This window comes from Mobula hypostoma, unplaced genomic scaffold (genome assembly GCF_963921235.1).
Source record: "Mobula hypostoma unplaced genomic scaffold, sMobHyp1.1 scaffold_198, whole genome shotgun sequence".
Taxonomy (NCBI): Eukaryota; Metazoa; Chordata; class Chondrichthyes; order Myliobatiformes; family Myliobatidae; genus Mobula; species Mobula hypostoma.
Window position 1 is genome coordinate 1 of NW_026948202.1, and position 17,152 is coordinate 17,152.

Below are 17,152 nucleotides of genomic sequence, written 5' to 3' on the forward strand. Positions count from 1 at the left end.
TATGGGTAGACCGGAGAAATAAAAATTGTTTGAACATGTTAATGAGTCAATCATGTAGACCACTCAAGAGTCTGTGGGATTTAGAGGAACAAATTAGTAGATGTCAGAGAATATTGCAAGAAACATAATTTGTTATAATTTGATTTTAACCTTCCATACACGGACTGGAACTCTCATACTGTATATTGAGTAGATGTACTCATGTATTTGACAAATGTCTTCAGGAAAGTCTCGTTAATCAGTACATTGAAGTCCCAAAGACTCAAGTGTGATACTTGATCTCCCATTAGGGGCTGAGACAGGACACACGTAACAGAAGTCTGTGTATGGAAGCTTTTTGCTTCTGGTGATCACAATGTCATCAGATTGAAAGGAAGTGTGGACAAGGATAGCTCTGTTCCGTGGGGTGAGATTCTAAATTGGGCAAAGACATATTCTGATGGCATCAAAAAGGACCAACAACAGGAATTCTGCAGATGCTGGAAATTCAAGCAACACACATCAAAGTTGCTGGTGAACGCAGCAGGGTTGGCTATATTCTGGCAAATGAGTACTTGGTAAGTGGGAGACATTGAAAGATGAAATTTGTAGACTTCAATGTGCCTGTCCGAATAAAAGATAAATATGCCAGTTTTTCAAGAGATATTGAGGTCCTGGTATAGAAAAAAAAAGGTGCATAACAGGTGTAGGCAGGTAGGAAAAAATGAGGTACTTCTGGAGTTGAGAAAATGCAAGATAACATTCAGGAAAGAAACCATGCAGGCTATAGGGTGGCCTAAGGTTGTCCTAGCAGACAAGGTGAGGGATTATACAGATATTTTAAGAGCAAAAGGATTGCAGGGGACACAATCGAACATCTGGATGATCAGAATGGTAATATATGCATGGAGCCAACAAAGATGGAGGAGTTCTGAAGTGGATTTTTGTTTCTGCGTTCACTCGAGAAAATAATCTATAGAAGTGAGGCCATGGATGTTTGGCATATTGGGCAAATGCGAGTGCATAAATCCCCAGCGACTGAGAAGTTCAGCCCTCGGACCCTGATAGAAGCGAAATTGCAGGGATGTAGCCGATATGTTTATATTATGCTGAAAGACAGGACAGGTACCAGAGGATTGGAGGATAGATAATTTCATTCCACTGTTTGAAAAAGGCTCCAAAATTGAACCAGGAAATTATAGGCCGGTGCCCTTGATATCAGACATGGGAAGACATTGGAAGGACGGGATACAGGAGTACTTAAATAAATAGGACTGATTAGGAATATCCAACATGACTTTGTGTGTTCTAGACAATCTATTGAGTTTTTCGAAGAACTTACAAGGAATGTTACTAGGAAAGTTGATGAAGGCAAGGCACTGGATATTTTCTACATGGACTTTAGCAAGGCAGTCGACAAGGTACCACATAGGATGTTCACCAATAAATTTTATTCTCTTGGCATTCAAGGTGAGGTAGTAAATGGGAGTAGACATTGGCATAGAGGATGAAGGCAAATAGTGGCAGCAGATGATTGCCTCTCTGACTGGTGGAATTCTGCAGGGATCGGTGCTGATATCGGTTGTTATTTGTCATAAAAGGACGCCTACATGATTCGTGACTGACATCGGGCAATGATCAATTAATAGCAATAACAATCGGTGCTCCAGGGTTCAGTGAAGAGCCAGTGAGACGGCACCTACTGCAGCTCTGTTGCGCCGAGAAGCAAACAGTCGCCGATATCATGCTGCGCATGCGCTGACCTCCGGATGGGCGGCCGTTTCCTTCCGTCCTTCCGCATTCACTTCAGTGTTACCTCGGTCCGGAGTTTGGGGAAAGTTTTCGTCCGTCGAGAGAGGCTCCCGGCTCACCGGTGAGTATTTGCGCCTGTCGCGGAGTGTTGCTGGTCTGATATGGGCAGTGGCCCCAGTTCAATTCACCGAACGGAAAGAGCACTTTAAAACGGAGAAATTGTATTTTCCGGACGCAGCTCCACTTGTATGAGTTTCTGCCTTCTCGGCCCGTTCAGGCAAGGCAATTAGATACAGATCTGACACACACTCTCGTTTTGTACAGCCTGTGATTCCTGATTCTTCCTCGTTATAGTGTTGCCGCCGCCCACTGCAGTGGGAGGATAACAGGAGCCAGATCCCGCCTCCCAAACTTATTGTAATTTAAAAAGTTGACCAGGGCCCCACAGGACTTAACCGTCCCTGAACATCCTGCAAACAAGCTACCCCAGATCTACCCCATAAGACAGAGGACCAGAATTAGGCTATTTGGCCCATTGAGTCTGCTCTGCCATTACATCGTAGCTGATCTAATTTTCCTTCTCCCCATATCACTTCATTCCCAGACTAATCAAGAATCTATCAAACTCTGCCTTAAATACACATTAAGCCTTGGCCTCCACAGCTGCCTGTGGCAAAGCATTCCACAGATTCATCATCTCTGGGTGAGGAAATTCATCCTCATCTCCGCACTGAAAGGACGTCCCTCCATTCTGAGGCTGTGCCCTCTGGTCTTAGACCCTCCCAAAAAACGGTCCCGAGAACTGAATCAGCACTGAATAGCACTGGCATATGTTGTGAAACTTGTTGTTTTGTGTTACATCCATTAACATTTTCTAGAGTCTGGTAACGTCCAGGATTGCATAAACCTCCTGATGAAATATAGCGGCTGTCATGCTATTTGTAATTGTATCCATATGTTAGGCCCAGCGTAGATCTTCAAAGATGTTGACAAACTGAAACTTGAAGCTGCTTGCTCACCCTTCCACTGCTCTTCCCTCTACCTCCCCTTCCTGAAATCCACAATCAATTCCTTGGTCTTACCGATTTGAGTGCAAGGTTGTTGTTTTGGTACCGTTCAATCAGCTGATCTATCTCTTTTTTGTAATTTATTTTTTATTGAAGTTCACCATCAAAGAAACATTTCCATAAAATCTATTTCAGATACTGTATATATATATATATATATCAAATAATCATATTTGTTACAAATCTCCACATAATATTTATGAGGTATACACTTATAGACAGGAGAGGAAAGAAAGAATAATCAAAATAAGAAAATTATGTACAGAATAGGGAGTGATCTTTTTTTTAACAACATATTCATTGACTTGCGAGAATAAAATCAGGCCTATGAGGTGTTATGTAGTTAAACCATTTTTCTCTGTATGAATCAAATGCTGTTATCTTCTCTATTTTGTAAATGTCCATTGTAATTTCCATCCATACATTTAAAGCTGGGATCTCCTGTGACAACCACTTTCTGGTAAGGGTCTTTTTACCAGCCACCAGCAGTACATTCATTAAATACTTATCTCATTTCAATCATTCTTGAGGTATATACCCAAAATATATGGCCTTACTCTCTAAGGTTATTTCACATTTAAAGATGTCTTGTAAGGCATTATGCATCCCACTCCATTAGTATTTGATAACGGGACATTCCCAAAAAATATGATATTGGTTTGCATTTTGATTTCCACAATTTCTCCAGCAAACAGGGAGGTTACTATCATAATGGGATTTCTGAGAGGGTGTAATAAAATATCTTATCAAGTTTTTCCACCCGAACTCCCTCCATTTCTGTGAAATGAAATGAAATATCTTTATTGTCATTTCATAGTACAATTTGTCATGCACCAATACAGTGAAAATGAGTTTGTGACTCTCATACTCAATGCTTTAAAACAACAAATAAAATAAATAAACAGTAAATAAAATCAGGTAACCAGCCAGTATTGGTACTCTTCCATTAATACCTCCATATTAGTGTCCATTCTTCCTCAGATATTATTATCCCTCCTTCCTTCTCCCATTTTGTTTTAATGTATGAAGTCAAATGTGTTTTAAGATTTGAGAAACTCTTATACACGCTTGAAATGATTCTACTACCATTGTCTGAATTGTGTGATTTTCTAAATAGCTCTATCAGACATGACCTTGCCTTGGTTACATTTTTAACCGTCCTTTTAAAATACTGTCGCATCTGTAAATACCGATAAAAGTCTTGTTTTTCTAATAAGTGTTTCTGTTTGACCATTTCAAAACTGAACAGTGTTCCTTCTTTCATTATATTGCAAATAGCTGTTATTTCTTTAGCTGTCTAGTCCTTAAATCTAGCATCCACTTTATTCGGCGTAAAATCTGAGTCATATGCACACCACTTAAGAATTGCAATGTCTCTCTCTCTAGTTTATATTCTTTTATAATAGTTTTCCATATTTTAAGAGTCCATTTCACCCATGGGTTGTCAATATTATTTATGTAACTTTGTAGGTTGTTATCAGCCAAAATTGCCTGTATGGGGATGGAAAGTATCCTCTCCTCAATGATTTTCCATTGATCGCCATATGATGGGTCGCACCAGCATATCACAACTCTCAACTGTGCTGAAAAATAATAATCTCTAAGAGAAGGTAGGCACCATCCCCCTCTTTTCCTTGGCAAATTGCAAATTTTTGAGACGAACTCTCGGCCTGCCATTTATATCTTGATAGCATCTTGTTCCATTCATTGAATTGATTTTGGTTAATGTATATTGGTAGGGTCTGAAAGGGATATAGTCATCTGGGCAGTATATTCATTTTAATAGATTCAATCCTTGAACTGAGACCAAGGAAAGGAATTAGGTTCCATCTTGTTATATCTTCCTTAATTTTTTTATATATAGGCTGATAATTGCATTCTGATAACTTTGCCAAATCTTTTGGCATAATGATGCCCAAATATTTGATGGACTCTGTTTGCCATGCCTAAGGATATCTACTTTCAATTTCTCTTGGTGGGCTATAGTTATATGAAAGTAGTTGGATTTTATCTACGTTGCTCTCGTATCCTGATAATTGGCCATATTGTTCATAGGATTGCATCAATTTAGGTGAAGAGTATGTTGGTTGACCTAGATAGATCAAAATGTCATCCGCGTAACAGGCCAATTTATGCTCTGTCCCTTTAATAGTAATTCCCCTAATATCTTCATTTTGTCTGATGTGTTGAGCTAATGGTTCCAGATATAATGCGAAGAGTAGCTGTGACCATGCACAACCCTGTTTTGTGCCCCTTTCTAACGTAAAACTATTAGGTAAATATCCATTGATTTTAATCCTAGCAGTAGGATTGTCATATCGTGCCTGTATAGTTTTAATAATTGTGTCATGTAGACCAAATCTATGTAAATCTCTGTAAAGAAAATTCCAATTAACTGAATCAAATGTCTTTTCAGCATACACACTTATCACAATTGCTTAAATTTCATTTTTCATATGATCCATAATGTGAAGTGTCCTTTGTATATTGTCTTGTGATTGGCGTTGTTGTATGAAACCCGTCTGATCATTATGTATCAGTGTGCGTAGAAACTATTCTAATCGTTTGGCCGTGATGGAGGTAAATATTCTATAATCCACATTAAGAACAGATATTGGTCTAAATGACTCACATTCCATTTTATTCCATTTTTTTCGGTACAGCTGAGATTATATCCTCCTTCCTGCTGGGTGGCATCTGCACCTTTCTTAGAGCCCAGTTCAGTGTGGGGAGTAAAACTGGAATTAACACATCTCTAAATTCTTTATACCACTCTGCCGTATATCCATCTGATCCTGGTGACTTGCTTAATTTAAGCCTACTAATTGCAGTTTTTAGTTCAGCTTCAGTTACGTCAGCAGTCATCATTCTATTTTGTTCTTTGCTTAAAGTGGGTAACTCTAAAGAATTCAAGAGGGTGTCAATTCGGGTTATGCTTCCCCCTGGAACTTTGGAATATAGAGTTTTGTAAAACATTTCAAAAGCTTCTTTAATTGCAGTTAGCTTATTTTTTATCACTTTTGTTCTTGGATCCCTAATTCTATGAATTGTATTTTCTGCTATCTTTTTTTCCAGTTTCCACGCCAGTACTTTCATAAATTTAGATCCACTTTCATACGGTCTTTGTTTCAGAAACATTATTTTTTTTTTCTAATTTCTTGTGTAGCCAAACTATTAATTCCATTCCTAATTTTTTAAATTTCCTCTAGTGTGTCCTGTGCCAAACTCAATTTGTGTTTTTCTTCTAGTTCCTTGAGCTTATTTTGTAATCCCTCCAATGTTTTATTCCTTATTTTTTTCTTATATGAAGATATGGCTATAATTTTCCCTCTTAAGAGAGCCTTCAGAGTATCCCATAGAATGGGAGGTGAAACCTCTCCATTATCATTGAATTCTAAGTAAACACCAATTTCTTTTTTTAATTTATTCCTTAAAATAGGGATCATTGAGTAGACTTGAATTTAGTTTCCAAATAGTATTCTTTGGTTGTAGATCAAAATCAACAGATAAATATATAGGTGCATGGTCACTTACATCTATTGTCCCAATTCCACAGGTGATTATTTTGTCTTTATCTTTTTCCAAATGTTATGAAATAGTCTATTCTTGTATATACAGAATGGGGGGCAGAATAATGAGTTTAATACCTTCTGTTCGGGAAAAGGTCCTTCCATATACCAATTAGACCAACATCCTCAAAAAGTGTGTTAACTTTCTTATGTAAGGACTTTGTTTCATAAGTTTTTCTATAGGAAGAGTCTAACTTTTGTTGTAATTGTAAATTTAAATCTCCCCCACATATCAAGAGACCTTCTGCTTCCGTTACCATAATATTAATAATTTCCTGAAAGAAACTAATATCACTTCCTGGAGGCACGTATGTGTTTAATAAAGTAACTGGATTTCTGTCTATATTCCTCCTTACCAGAATATATCTGCACTCCTTATCTCCCATTTTGAATGCTTTTTCAAGATTTAGCTTGCTTGAGATGAGAATAGCAACTCCTCTTCTATGCCCTGATTTATATGAGCAGAAAAACAAATTAGTGAAGCCCATTCTCTTTACTTTTCCATGCTCATTATCACTTAAACGAGTTTCCTGTGAATATACTACCTGGGCTTGCTCTTTTTTTCATTTTTGATAGAATTTTACTTCGTATGATTGGATTTAACAGCCCATTGACATTACAAGAAATGAATTTTCCTTTGTCCTTAGCCATGTGTATTTATCTGTTAGTATATCATTGAAATTTGTAGAATATAACTTAATCGATCTACTCCCTGAACAAATAGAGCCAAGAAATGCGAATAATAAAAAAAGGTGACGAACGTGTGATTCCAAGGCTGGGGTCTCTAGCACAGCCCAGTGTTGTTCTAGAAGAAACTTCTAGCCGTGGGGGATAGACCCTCCTACCTGTGAGTTGAGGGCCCCCACTGCAGTACCTATAAAAGTAAGTAAAACAATTTATGTCCATTTCCCTGTGTATTCCTCCCATGTATATATTCTCATTCAGGTGGGGAAAAAGGAGTGAATGAATGAATAAAAAAAAATAGCAATATAAAATCCACATTATAATACATATTTCTCGAGATAGGTATATCACCGTCTATTTTTGCCTCCGTTTAGTTTATCAGTACTTTTAAAGTTAGCCAAACCTTATGGCTCTTCTGGAGGAGGTGAGGGCTGCCCTCAGAGAACTCACAGTCTCTTCTTAATATCCTTCTCTCGTCCTCCTCCCGTCCCCTGCTTTCTTGATACTCTTACTATTTCCCAAGCAGATCGGGATAACTGCTCAGCCAGACTTTCCCTCGGTCTGACCACGCTAACGAGCAACCCTCTGTTGTTCATGTCTGTAGTCGCTTCTTCCACCGTCTGATGTAGCTGTATCCCTTCTTCACAAAACACCCTCAGTTTAGCAGGGTATGGGGTTTGGAATTCAATCTTTTCTTGCTTTAATATTCGTTTCACTTCAGAATATTCCTTCTGTTTCTGTAGGACCACTGGGGACTAATCTTGATCGAAATATATTAAATTCCCTTTCCAAAATAAACTCTTCTTTCCCCAGGCCCTTCGTAGAATCTCCACCTTTCTCTTGAATCGAAGGAATCTAAGTACTGTTGACCGCGACTTACTTTCTCTGTCTCTGGAAAACATCGGGACGAGTGCACAATGCGCCCTCTTAATTTCAATCTCCATAGTCGGGGGAATCTCCAGCGCTTCCCGCAGCACCTTTTCTACAAACTCCATCATTGACAACCACTCCGCTCCTTCGGGAACATTATAAATCCTGCTATTTTTCCGTTGCGATCTTCCCTCCGGGTCAAGCAATTTACTTTCCTGTTGATTTAATATTTCTATCATCTTACTTAGTATCTGTACCACGTTTTGCGTGCGATCTTCCACCTTCTCAATTCGAGTCTCTGCCATCACTATTTTCTGATGGACGTTGGCGAGCTCTGACTTTATATCATTTAGTTGTTGTTTTATGTCTTTTTGGACTTCCCTTATCTCTTCCAGAATCTTTATCATATTTACCGCTTCGCCTGAACGAGGCCCCACGTCAGCTTCGCCACCACGCACCCGTGTAGGAGAGCCGCTCGTTGTACGTCTCTCTTCCATAGGCTCCGCAGTGATGCTTTTTTGAAATCTCCTTTCTTTTTCCCCATTCTTACCTCCCCCCCCCATCAATTCAGATATTTTTGAATGATCTTATATTTGATGGATTAATGGGGCAAAATCTGCGATTTTCTGGAGGAGCTATTAATTTAAGCTGCCATTCTGGAGGATGACGCCACTGGAACCCAGCTGATCTATCTCACAGCTGTACACCTCCTTATCACCATCTGGAATTCTACCAGCAATAGTTGTGTCATTGGCAAACTTCTGGTTGTCCTCTGAGCTGTGCCTAGCCACACAGTCATGGGTGGAGTGAGAGTGGAGCAGTGGGCTAAGCGCGTATCCTCGAGGGGCACCAGTGTTGACTGTCAGGAAGGAAGAGAAGCTATTTCTGATCCACACACTGTGGTCTCCTGGTGAGGAAGTTAACAATCCAGTTTCAGAGAGAGGAACAGGGGCTCAGGTTTTTGGAGCTTTTAGATTAGAATTGAGTGTATATTTGTTGTAATCATCAAAAAGTAGTCTGATGTAGGGTTTTCTCTTGTAGTTCTGTCTGGCCAACATCGCCCTCACCTTGATCCAAGGATGTTAATCTTAGGATCATTAACCTCCACTCATTCTATTGACTATCCGTAGACACCCAGCAGGTGTGCTATGATCACATTATATACAGATAGAGGTAAAATTTACTTCAGAGGACGCTGTTTCCAGTCCTTGGAAGACTCGTGCCTGCTGTTGATATGTAATATGACTGTCCCACCGATGCATATAGCAAGAAAGACTTGATTATTCACGGGCAGAATAGACGATAAACAATTCTCATTAGTAGTGAATCTACAAGTGTTTTCCTGACACTTGACGACAATGTGAATCCCTTTCAAAGGGCAGGTTACATTATTCCCATTGTGGAATGTGGAACTTTGCAGCAACATAAAACCTGCCTTTATAATCACCAAACAACAGGGATTCTGCAGATGCTGGAAATTCAAGCAACACACATCAAAGTTGCTGGTGAACGCAGCAGGCCAGGCAGCATCTATAGGAAGAGGCGCAGTCGACGTTTCAGGCCGAGACCCTTCGTCCAGGACAGGCAGGCTTGTGGATCTTTTGTAGGAGGTAGAAACGGGAAGTGCGAGGTGTGGGAACTATAAGGTTGGTAGCAGTGGGTGGGAGATCCCCTGAGCGGATAAAGTCGGTGATGGTGTGGGAGACAATGGCCTGGTGCTCCTTAGTGGGGTCATGATCGAGGGGTAAATAAGAGGAGGTATCCGCGAGTTGTCGCTGTGCCTCGGCAAGGTAGAGGTCAGTGACATTCCACATCCCATTCCCATTCTGACATGTCTATCCACGGCCTCCTCTACTGTAAAGATGAAGCCACACTCAGGTTGGAGGAACAACACCTTATATTCCGTCTGGGTAGCCTCCAACCTGATGGCATGAACATCGACTTCTCCAACTTCCGCCAATGCCCCACCTCCCCCTCGTACCTTATCCGTTATTTATTTTTATACACACATTCTTTCTCTCACTCTCCTTGTTCTCCCTCTGTCCCTCTGACTATACCCCTTGCACATCCTCTGGTTCCCCCCACCCCCTTGACTTTCTCCCGGGACCTCCTGTCCCATGATCCTCTCATATCCCCTTTGCCAATCACCTGTCCAGCTCTTGGCTCCATCCCTCCCCCTCCTGTCTTCTCCTATCATTTTGGATCTCCCCCTCCCCCTCCAACTTTCAAATCCCTTACTCACTCTTCCTTCAGTTAGTCCTGACGAAGGGTCTCGGCCTGAAACGTCGACTGCGCCTCTTCCTATAGATGCTGCCTGGCCTGCTGCGTTCACCAGCAACTTTGATGTGTGTTGTTTATAATCACCATCTTTACCCAGTGCACTGTTGGTTAGTGTAAGACGTGTAATGTGACATAAGGGTACCTTGTCTTCAAGCCATTCTTCTGTCTGCCCTCCTGATACCCAGTTTGGTACCTGATAGGGATCAAGTTATAATAAATTTGTGCCAATCATGGTTATTAATCATGTAGACTGTGTGGCACAAATCTCAATCTTATGTGTTTCCTTTGTAGTTGAGTCTATATATGATCAGTAACCAGGTTTGTTGCACCTTGAAGGGGCTTCACTGCATCCAGAGTTACATGGGATACATCACAAACAATCTGATTCTTCTGGCACAAATCTTGATAACCTTCTCCAGTAATATACTTTCTACCTTATTGTCGCCAAACAATTGATACCAGAACGTACAATCATCACAGCGATATTTGATTCTGCGCTTCCCGCTCCCTGGATTACAAATCGATAGTAAATATTAAAAATTTAAATTATAAATCATAAATAGAAAATAGAAAAATGGAGAGTAAGGTAGTGCAAAAAACGGAGATGCAGGTCCAGATATTTGGAGGGTACGGCCCAGATCTGGATCAGGATCCGTTCAGCAGTCTTATCACAGTTGGAAAGAAGCTGTTCCCAAATCTGGCTGTACGAGTCTTCAAGCTCCTGATCCTTCTCCCGGAGGGAACAGGGATGAAAAGCGTGTTGGCTGGGTGGGTCGTGTCCGTGATTATCCTGGCAGCACTGCTCCGACAGTGTGCGGTGTGAAGTGAGTCCAAGGACGGAAGATTGGTTTGTGTGATGTGCTGGGCTGTGTTCATGATCTTCTGCAGCTTCTTCTGGTCTTGAACAGGACAACTTCCAGACCAGGTTGTGATGCACCCTGGAAGAATGCTTTCTACGGTGCATCTATAAAAATTCGTGAGGGTTTTAGGGAACAGGCCGAATTTCTTTAGTTTCCTCAGGAAGTAAAGGCGCTGGTGGGCCTTCTTGGCAGTGAACTGTGCTTGGTTGGACCAAGTCAGGTCACTTGTGATATTTGTGACCTCAGTCCCCTGTGTATGTTTTAGCCTGGCTTTCCTGTCAGAGTGCAGCACCTTGAAATTTTCTATGTTAAGCTCCACTTGTTATTTTTCAGCCCATTTTCCCAGATGGTCTCGATCATCTTACAAGCTTTGATCGCTTTCTGCACTGTCCACTCCATCCCTAATCTTGATGTCATCCACAAGTTTTTGATTCTGTTTGCCCCGTTATTATTCAGTCATTCATATAGACGCTAAACAACAACAGACCCAGCACCGATGCCTGCATAACACTGGACTAGAAAGTGACACTATATACTGACTTCTCTCACTAAGCCAACATTGAATCCAGTTGACTGCTTCATCCTGAATGCCAAATAACATATCCCTTTTGGACCAACCTCCCATGGGGTATTTTGTCATAGATCATGCAGACAACATTCAGCTTTCCCTTCATCAAACTTCTTGGTAACAGCTTCAAAAGCATCCGTAAAATTTGTTGGATGTAATCTGCCACGGGCAAAGCCATGTTGAGTATCCCCAATTAGACCTTGTTTACCCAAGCACTTTTATATGATGCCCATAACAGTACATTCCAAAAAATATAGAGAAAAAAAATACTGAATTCCAGTCAGTATATGTATGTCTATTAAATAGTCCAGTTGAAATTTGTAGTGTAAATGGCTCAGTGCCATTCAGAAATTGGATAGCAGAGGGGAAGAGGCTGTTCCTGAATCGCTGAATGTGTGCCTTCAGACTTCTGTACCTCCTTTCTGATGACAACAATGTGAAAGGGACAGATCCTGGGTGACGGGGTTCCTTAATGATGGATGCCACCTTCCTAGGGTACCATGCATTGAAGATGTATTGGATACTGCTGAGGCTGGTGCCTATGATAGAGCAGACTAATTTTACAAGTTTCTGCAACTGATTTTGGTCCTGTGCAGTGGACCCACCTTCTCCCACCTCCCCCAATAGCAGACAGTGATGCAGCCTGTCAGAATGCTGTCCACGTTACATTTGTAGAAGTTTTTGAGTGTTTTGGGTGGCAAACCAAATCTCAAGTTCTGCTAACTTCCCTTCTCTCTAGCTGTATCAATAGGTTGCATCCAGGTTCGAACGTATGGTTCCTTTTCAAAGACAGGATACTTACACTGAATATTGTAGACCAAATTATTTCACTAGGAGAATGTCTGGAAACAAGGAAGCAGGAAAAAAAATCAGCGTGCCTTGTCAATGGGAGCGTGTTGTGGGATGATGTCGCTCATGTTCTTTACATTTATTTGTCTTGAGCAGCAGTTACTTACAGAGCTTATATAAAAAAATAAACATCTTCAACTAGTTGAGAGATTGGTAAAACAATAACGGAATCAAATGCATCATCGAGGAAAGAAATATCACTGAGATGCAGAAACTGAAATGTGAGCATTACTCTTTTTAGCTCAGGGACAGATTTAGCTAGTTATAGAACTGCAGTTGCTACCTTGAACAACTTGTCTCAGAAGAGCAAGTTCATGGGCCTGCTGAACGACAGTCCTTGAACGCAATAATCAGGAGCAGATTTGCTTCATCACGTCCTTGTTGCCAATTTCAGCCCAGGTAGAGTTTGAACATGTACGATCAGTATCTGTGGGAAATAACAAGAGAAAAAGAATTGAATACTTAGCAAACAATGTGCATACTACTGGTGTCTGGAGGCCAGTGATGTTACAGTAACCCTTTCCCCTATCAGCTGGAGCTTGCTGTGGGTAATAAACGAGTTGTGGTGCGAAAAGTATAATCCGACTCAAGCATAATATCATATCGGGCCTGAGCTTGCTATGCTTCAGATAGAAGGGCCGAAAGAAGCATAGTCAGTGTAACCAGACGTTGACATAAGAAAAGTGAGTAAACGGACAAATTTACTCCAAAAGTCCAAGTTGCAGGGAACAGGTTGTTTCCGAGCAACCACTGAGCCCAGGAGGTAGATGTGAGCTTGGTTAATGCTTTCCAAACGGAGCTGAAATTTACTTGGTGTGTGTTAATTTACCTCTGCAACCATAATGCTGACTTGCTGGGATCAGAATCAGGAGGGTACACATGAGGTAATATACTGAGAGAAGTCATCCATCACGTTCCTCTCCATCACTGTCTGCTCACACTATCAAGGCACTGAAAAGTAATTGAACAATAACGGTCAGAAATTACTAAATTATCGAATAGACAATGGATATGTGACAGATTGATTCTTAAAGGAATGAGCAGTGTTCTTCCATGATTATAATTAACAAAATTGCTTATTACTATATTACTCCCACACCCACTGTTTTTGGAAATATTAATGAAATAGTCCCCCCTCCTTTGCAGTTCTGAACGTTGAGCCAGAGCTACGGATTTTTAAGGACAGGACAGCCCAGACCATCTCCACACGCCAGTGTTTCCAGTGGCAGGAGGTTGGTTCACCCTTCTGCACTGATCTCAGTTTCTGGGATCACTGAGTCCAGGGCCCAGGAGAGTGGCGGCAGCTGGAAATTTGTTTCATTTATACGTTTGTGCGATGTGGCACTGCATGCAAGATCGGCCTCATTTCTCCTTTCTAAATACCCTTGTATTAAATGTATCACTAAGTCATTTCTAGGAGGACATATTACAAATGGTGTCAAGAGATTAGTCTCATGTCTGGGGCTCTTCTTTCGTAGCTAATTCATTGGTGAAACTATGTGCTGTGAGCTGATTTCAATTATTGTATCACATTGCCAATTCATTAGCATGAGCAACATACTATATTCTTAGTGAATGTCCACAATTTACTTTTGAAACCTTGCATGTAAGATTGTAGATGGAAACGACAAGCACCATTGTGCATATTTGCACATGAAGCAGCTCCAAATTAAATATTATGGTGCATATGTTTCCATAGCTGTGAGAATCGCACAAGTCGCAAGTTGTGTTTGAAACTTCAAACGCAATTCACTCTCTTTTTCACTATTATAGATCCTAAAACATGAGGATGGAATAAATCTGCTTTTTCTACAGACCAGTGAATTGGTTTTTATCTGCTTATTTCATTTATTGGTTCCATTACCAGAGCACTCATCCTCCGCTGATTCTTTTATGAGAAATGCACGATTTGAGGAAAATTGCCAAGTATTGACAATTGTTTATACTTGGCTTTTCAATATTCAAGTTAGTCCAGTAAGCCTAGTAGGTTGTTAAGCAGAGGTACAGCCGAACAGCTCCCATGGAGAATCCCAGAACCATCCATTCACTGGACAACAGCAAATGCAGGAAGTATCATGAACTGCAGGAGAGCTAGCACCAGGGTACAAAGTTGAAAGGGTAACAACCCTTTGCAGGTCAGGTCTGAATGCCGCAATCTCCCAGATATAATAGTGGTCAAAGGACCTAGGGTAATGGATGAATTGAAGGAAATTTATATTAGGCAGGAAATGGTGTTGGATAGGCTGTTGGGTCTGAAGGCTGATAAGTCCCCGGGACCTGATAGTCTGCATCCCAGGGTACTTAAGGAGGTGGCTTTAGAAATCGTAGACGCATTGGTAATCATTTTCCAATGTTCTATAGATTCAGGATCAATTCCTGTGGATTGGAGGGTGGCTAATGTTGTCCCTCTCTTCAAGGAGGGAGGAAGAGAGAAAACAGGGAATTATAGACCAGTTAGCCTGACGTCGGAGGTGGGAAAGATGCAGGGGTCAATTACAAAAGATGAAATTACGACACATCTGGATAGCAGTAATGGGATCGGTCCAAGTCAGCATGGATTTACGAAGGGGAAATTGTGCTTGACTAATCTTCTGGAATTTTTTGAGGATGTAACTATGAAAATGGATAAGGGAGAGCCACTCTATGTAGTGTACCTGGACTTTCAGAAAGCCTTTGATAAAGTCCCACATAGGAGATTAGTGGGCAAAATTAGGGCACATGGTATTGGGGGCAGAGTACTGATGTGGATTGAAAATTGGCTGGCTGACAGAAAACAAAGAGTAGCAATTAACGGGTCCCTTTCGGAACGGCAGGCGGTGACCAGTGGGGTACTGCAGGGTTCAGTGCTGGGACTGCAGCTGTTTACAATATATATTAATGATTTAGATGAGGGAATTAAAAGTAACAGTAGCAAATTTGCCAATGACACAAAGCTGGGTGGCAGTGTGAAATGTGAGGAGGATGTTATGAGAATGCAGGGTGATTGGGACAGGCTGGGTGAGTGGGCAGATGCATGGCAGATGCAGTTTAATGTGGATAAATGTGAGTTTATCCACTTTGGTAAGAACAGGAAGGTAGATTATTACCTAAATGGAATCAAGTTCGGAAAAGGGGAAGTACGATGAGATCTAGGTGTTCTTGTACATCAGTCACCGAAAGCAAGCATGCATGTACAACAGGCAGTGAAGAAAGCTAATGGCATGCTGGCCTCCATAACAAGGGGAATTGAGTATAAAAGCAAAGAGGTCCTTCTGCAGCTGTACAGGGCCCTGGTGAGACCACACCTGGAGTACTCTGTGCAGTTTTGGTCTCCAAATTTGAGGAAGGACATTCTTGCTATTGAGGGAGTGCAGCGTAGGTTCACAAGGTTAATTCCCGGGGTGGCGGGACTGTCATATGTTGAAAGATTGGAGCGACTGGGCTTGTATACTCTGGAATTTAGAAGGCTGAGAGGGGATCTTATTGAAACATATAACATTATTAAGGGATTGGACACGCTGGAGGCAGGAAGCATGTTCCCGCTGATGGGTGAGTCCAGAACCAGAGGCCACAGTTTAAGAATAAGGGGTAGGCCATTTAGAACAGAGTTGAGGAAAAACTTTTTCACCCAGAGAGTGGTGGGTGTATGGAATGCTCTGCCCCAAAAGGCTGTGGAGGCCAAGTCTGTGGATGCTTTCAAGAAAGAGATGGATAGAGCTATTAAAGATAGCGGAATCAAAGGTTATGGGGATAAGGCAGGAACTGGATACTGATAGTGGATGATCAGCCATGATCACAGAGAGCTGCGGTGCTGGCTCGAAGGGCCAAATGGCCTACTCCTGCACTTATCGTCTATTGTCTATTGAGGGATTGAGGTGACAAACCACAGCCAAGGAATGCGAAATGTAGCGTATAATTTAGCAATGTCCAGACAGAAGAGCAGGATTGGATCGACAATATAAGACAATTCTGAGCCTTTCTGGCCAACCAAACGATACTCACTAACCACTGTTGGGCACTAATATCTCCACCTTGCGGTTCCTCAGGGCCGAGCCCAAACAAATTATACAAGGGTGAAGGGGACAGTAGGATTTGGGTCCGATTGTTAAATTCATTAACAAGAGGGAGGACATGTGTTTCTTTGTCGATAGACACTGCTCCAGGAGGCCATGTTGTCTTCATGGGTCCAGTTATGTGCAGGACATTCGGAAGCTGTGATTGCAATCCAAGCAGTTACCCATGACATAAATGAAAAGAGCAGTGAATTCCTGCTGGTGTAACGGACAAAACACGGCACGATATTATAAAATATCAGCTGAAATTGATGAATATCTGAAGTGGGAAGGTAGAGCAGATTAATGACTGGCCTCGAATAAGGGTGTTGGGAATTCTCTACCACATACTGCTGTAGAGTTAGAGTCATTAAATAAGTACAAAGTGGAAGGTTTGAAATACCGAAGAATCTGGTGGCGTTGGGGAGAACAGTGATGTGGTCATCAGGGGATTTGGATTAACATGGATTGTATTGACATCATTGAAGACTCAGTGATCTCCTCCTAAGCAGGGTTCTTCCTTATGTCTGAGAGTAGCAAATCTAAAGTCGTTCCAATTTAAATGTTTGGGAGCAAGACCACTAACAATATGGTAAAACAACAGCACAACAATGCTGTAACACAGACCTGTGAAGGTGAGGCA

General features: G+C 41.4%; 1 protein-coding gene and 1 long non-coding RNA gene across 5 annotated transcripts in view; one reads left to right on the forward strand and one right to left on the reverse strand.

The window, feature by feature from the left end:
- Positions 1–1,422: 1,422 nt before the first annotated feature.
- The window catches only part of LOC134341804 (NACHT, LRR and PYD domains-containing protein 3-like), a 39,092-nt gene continuing 23,362 nt past the window's right edge, over positions 1,423–17,152 (forward strand). The window contains exon 1 of one of the 3 annotated variants that reach the window (XM_063039737.1): positions 1,423–1,852. In XM_063039737.1, coding sequence (XP_062895807.1) covers positions 1,749–1,852 — 104 coding nt within the window. In that variant the 5' untranslated portion in view covers positions 1,423–1,748. Of the gene's footprint in view, positions 1,853–4,268; positions 4,409–7,109; positions 7,250–17,152 lie in introns of those variants that run through there. The other 2 variants (XM_063039738.1, XM_063039739.1) reach the window with 2 other exon arrangements.
- Positions 7,104–17,152, reverse strand: part of LOC134341805 (uncharacterized) — a 43,114-nt gene continuing 33,065 nt past the window's right edge. For both annotated transcript variants that reach the window (XR_010016864.1, XR_010016865.1), the window contains exons 2-4: positions 13,308–13,429; positions 12,762–12,905; positions 7,104–7,241 (exon numbers count right to left, since the gene is read on the reverse strand). This is a non-coding gene — a long non-coding RNA (uncharacterized LOC134341805). The remainder of the gene's footprint in view (positions 7,242–12,761; positions 12,906–13,307; positions 13,430–17,152) is intronic.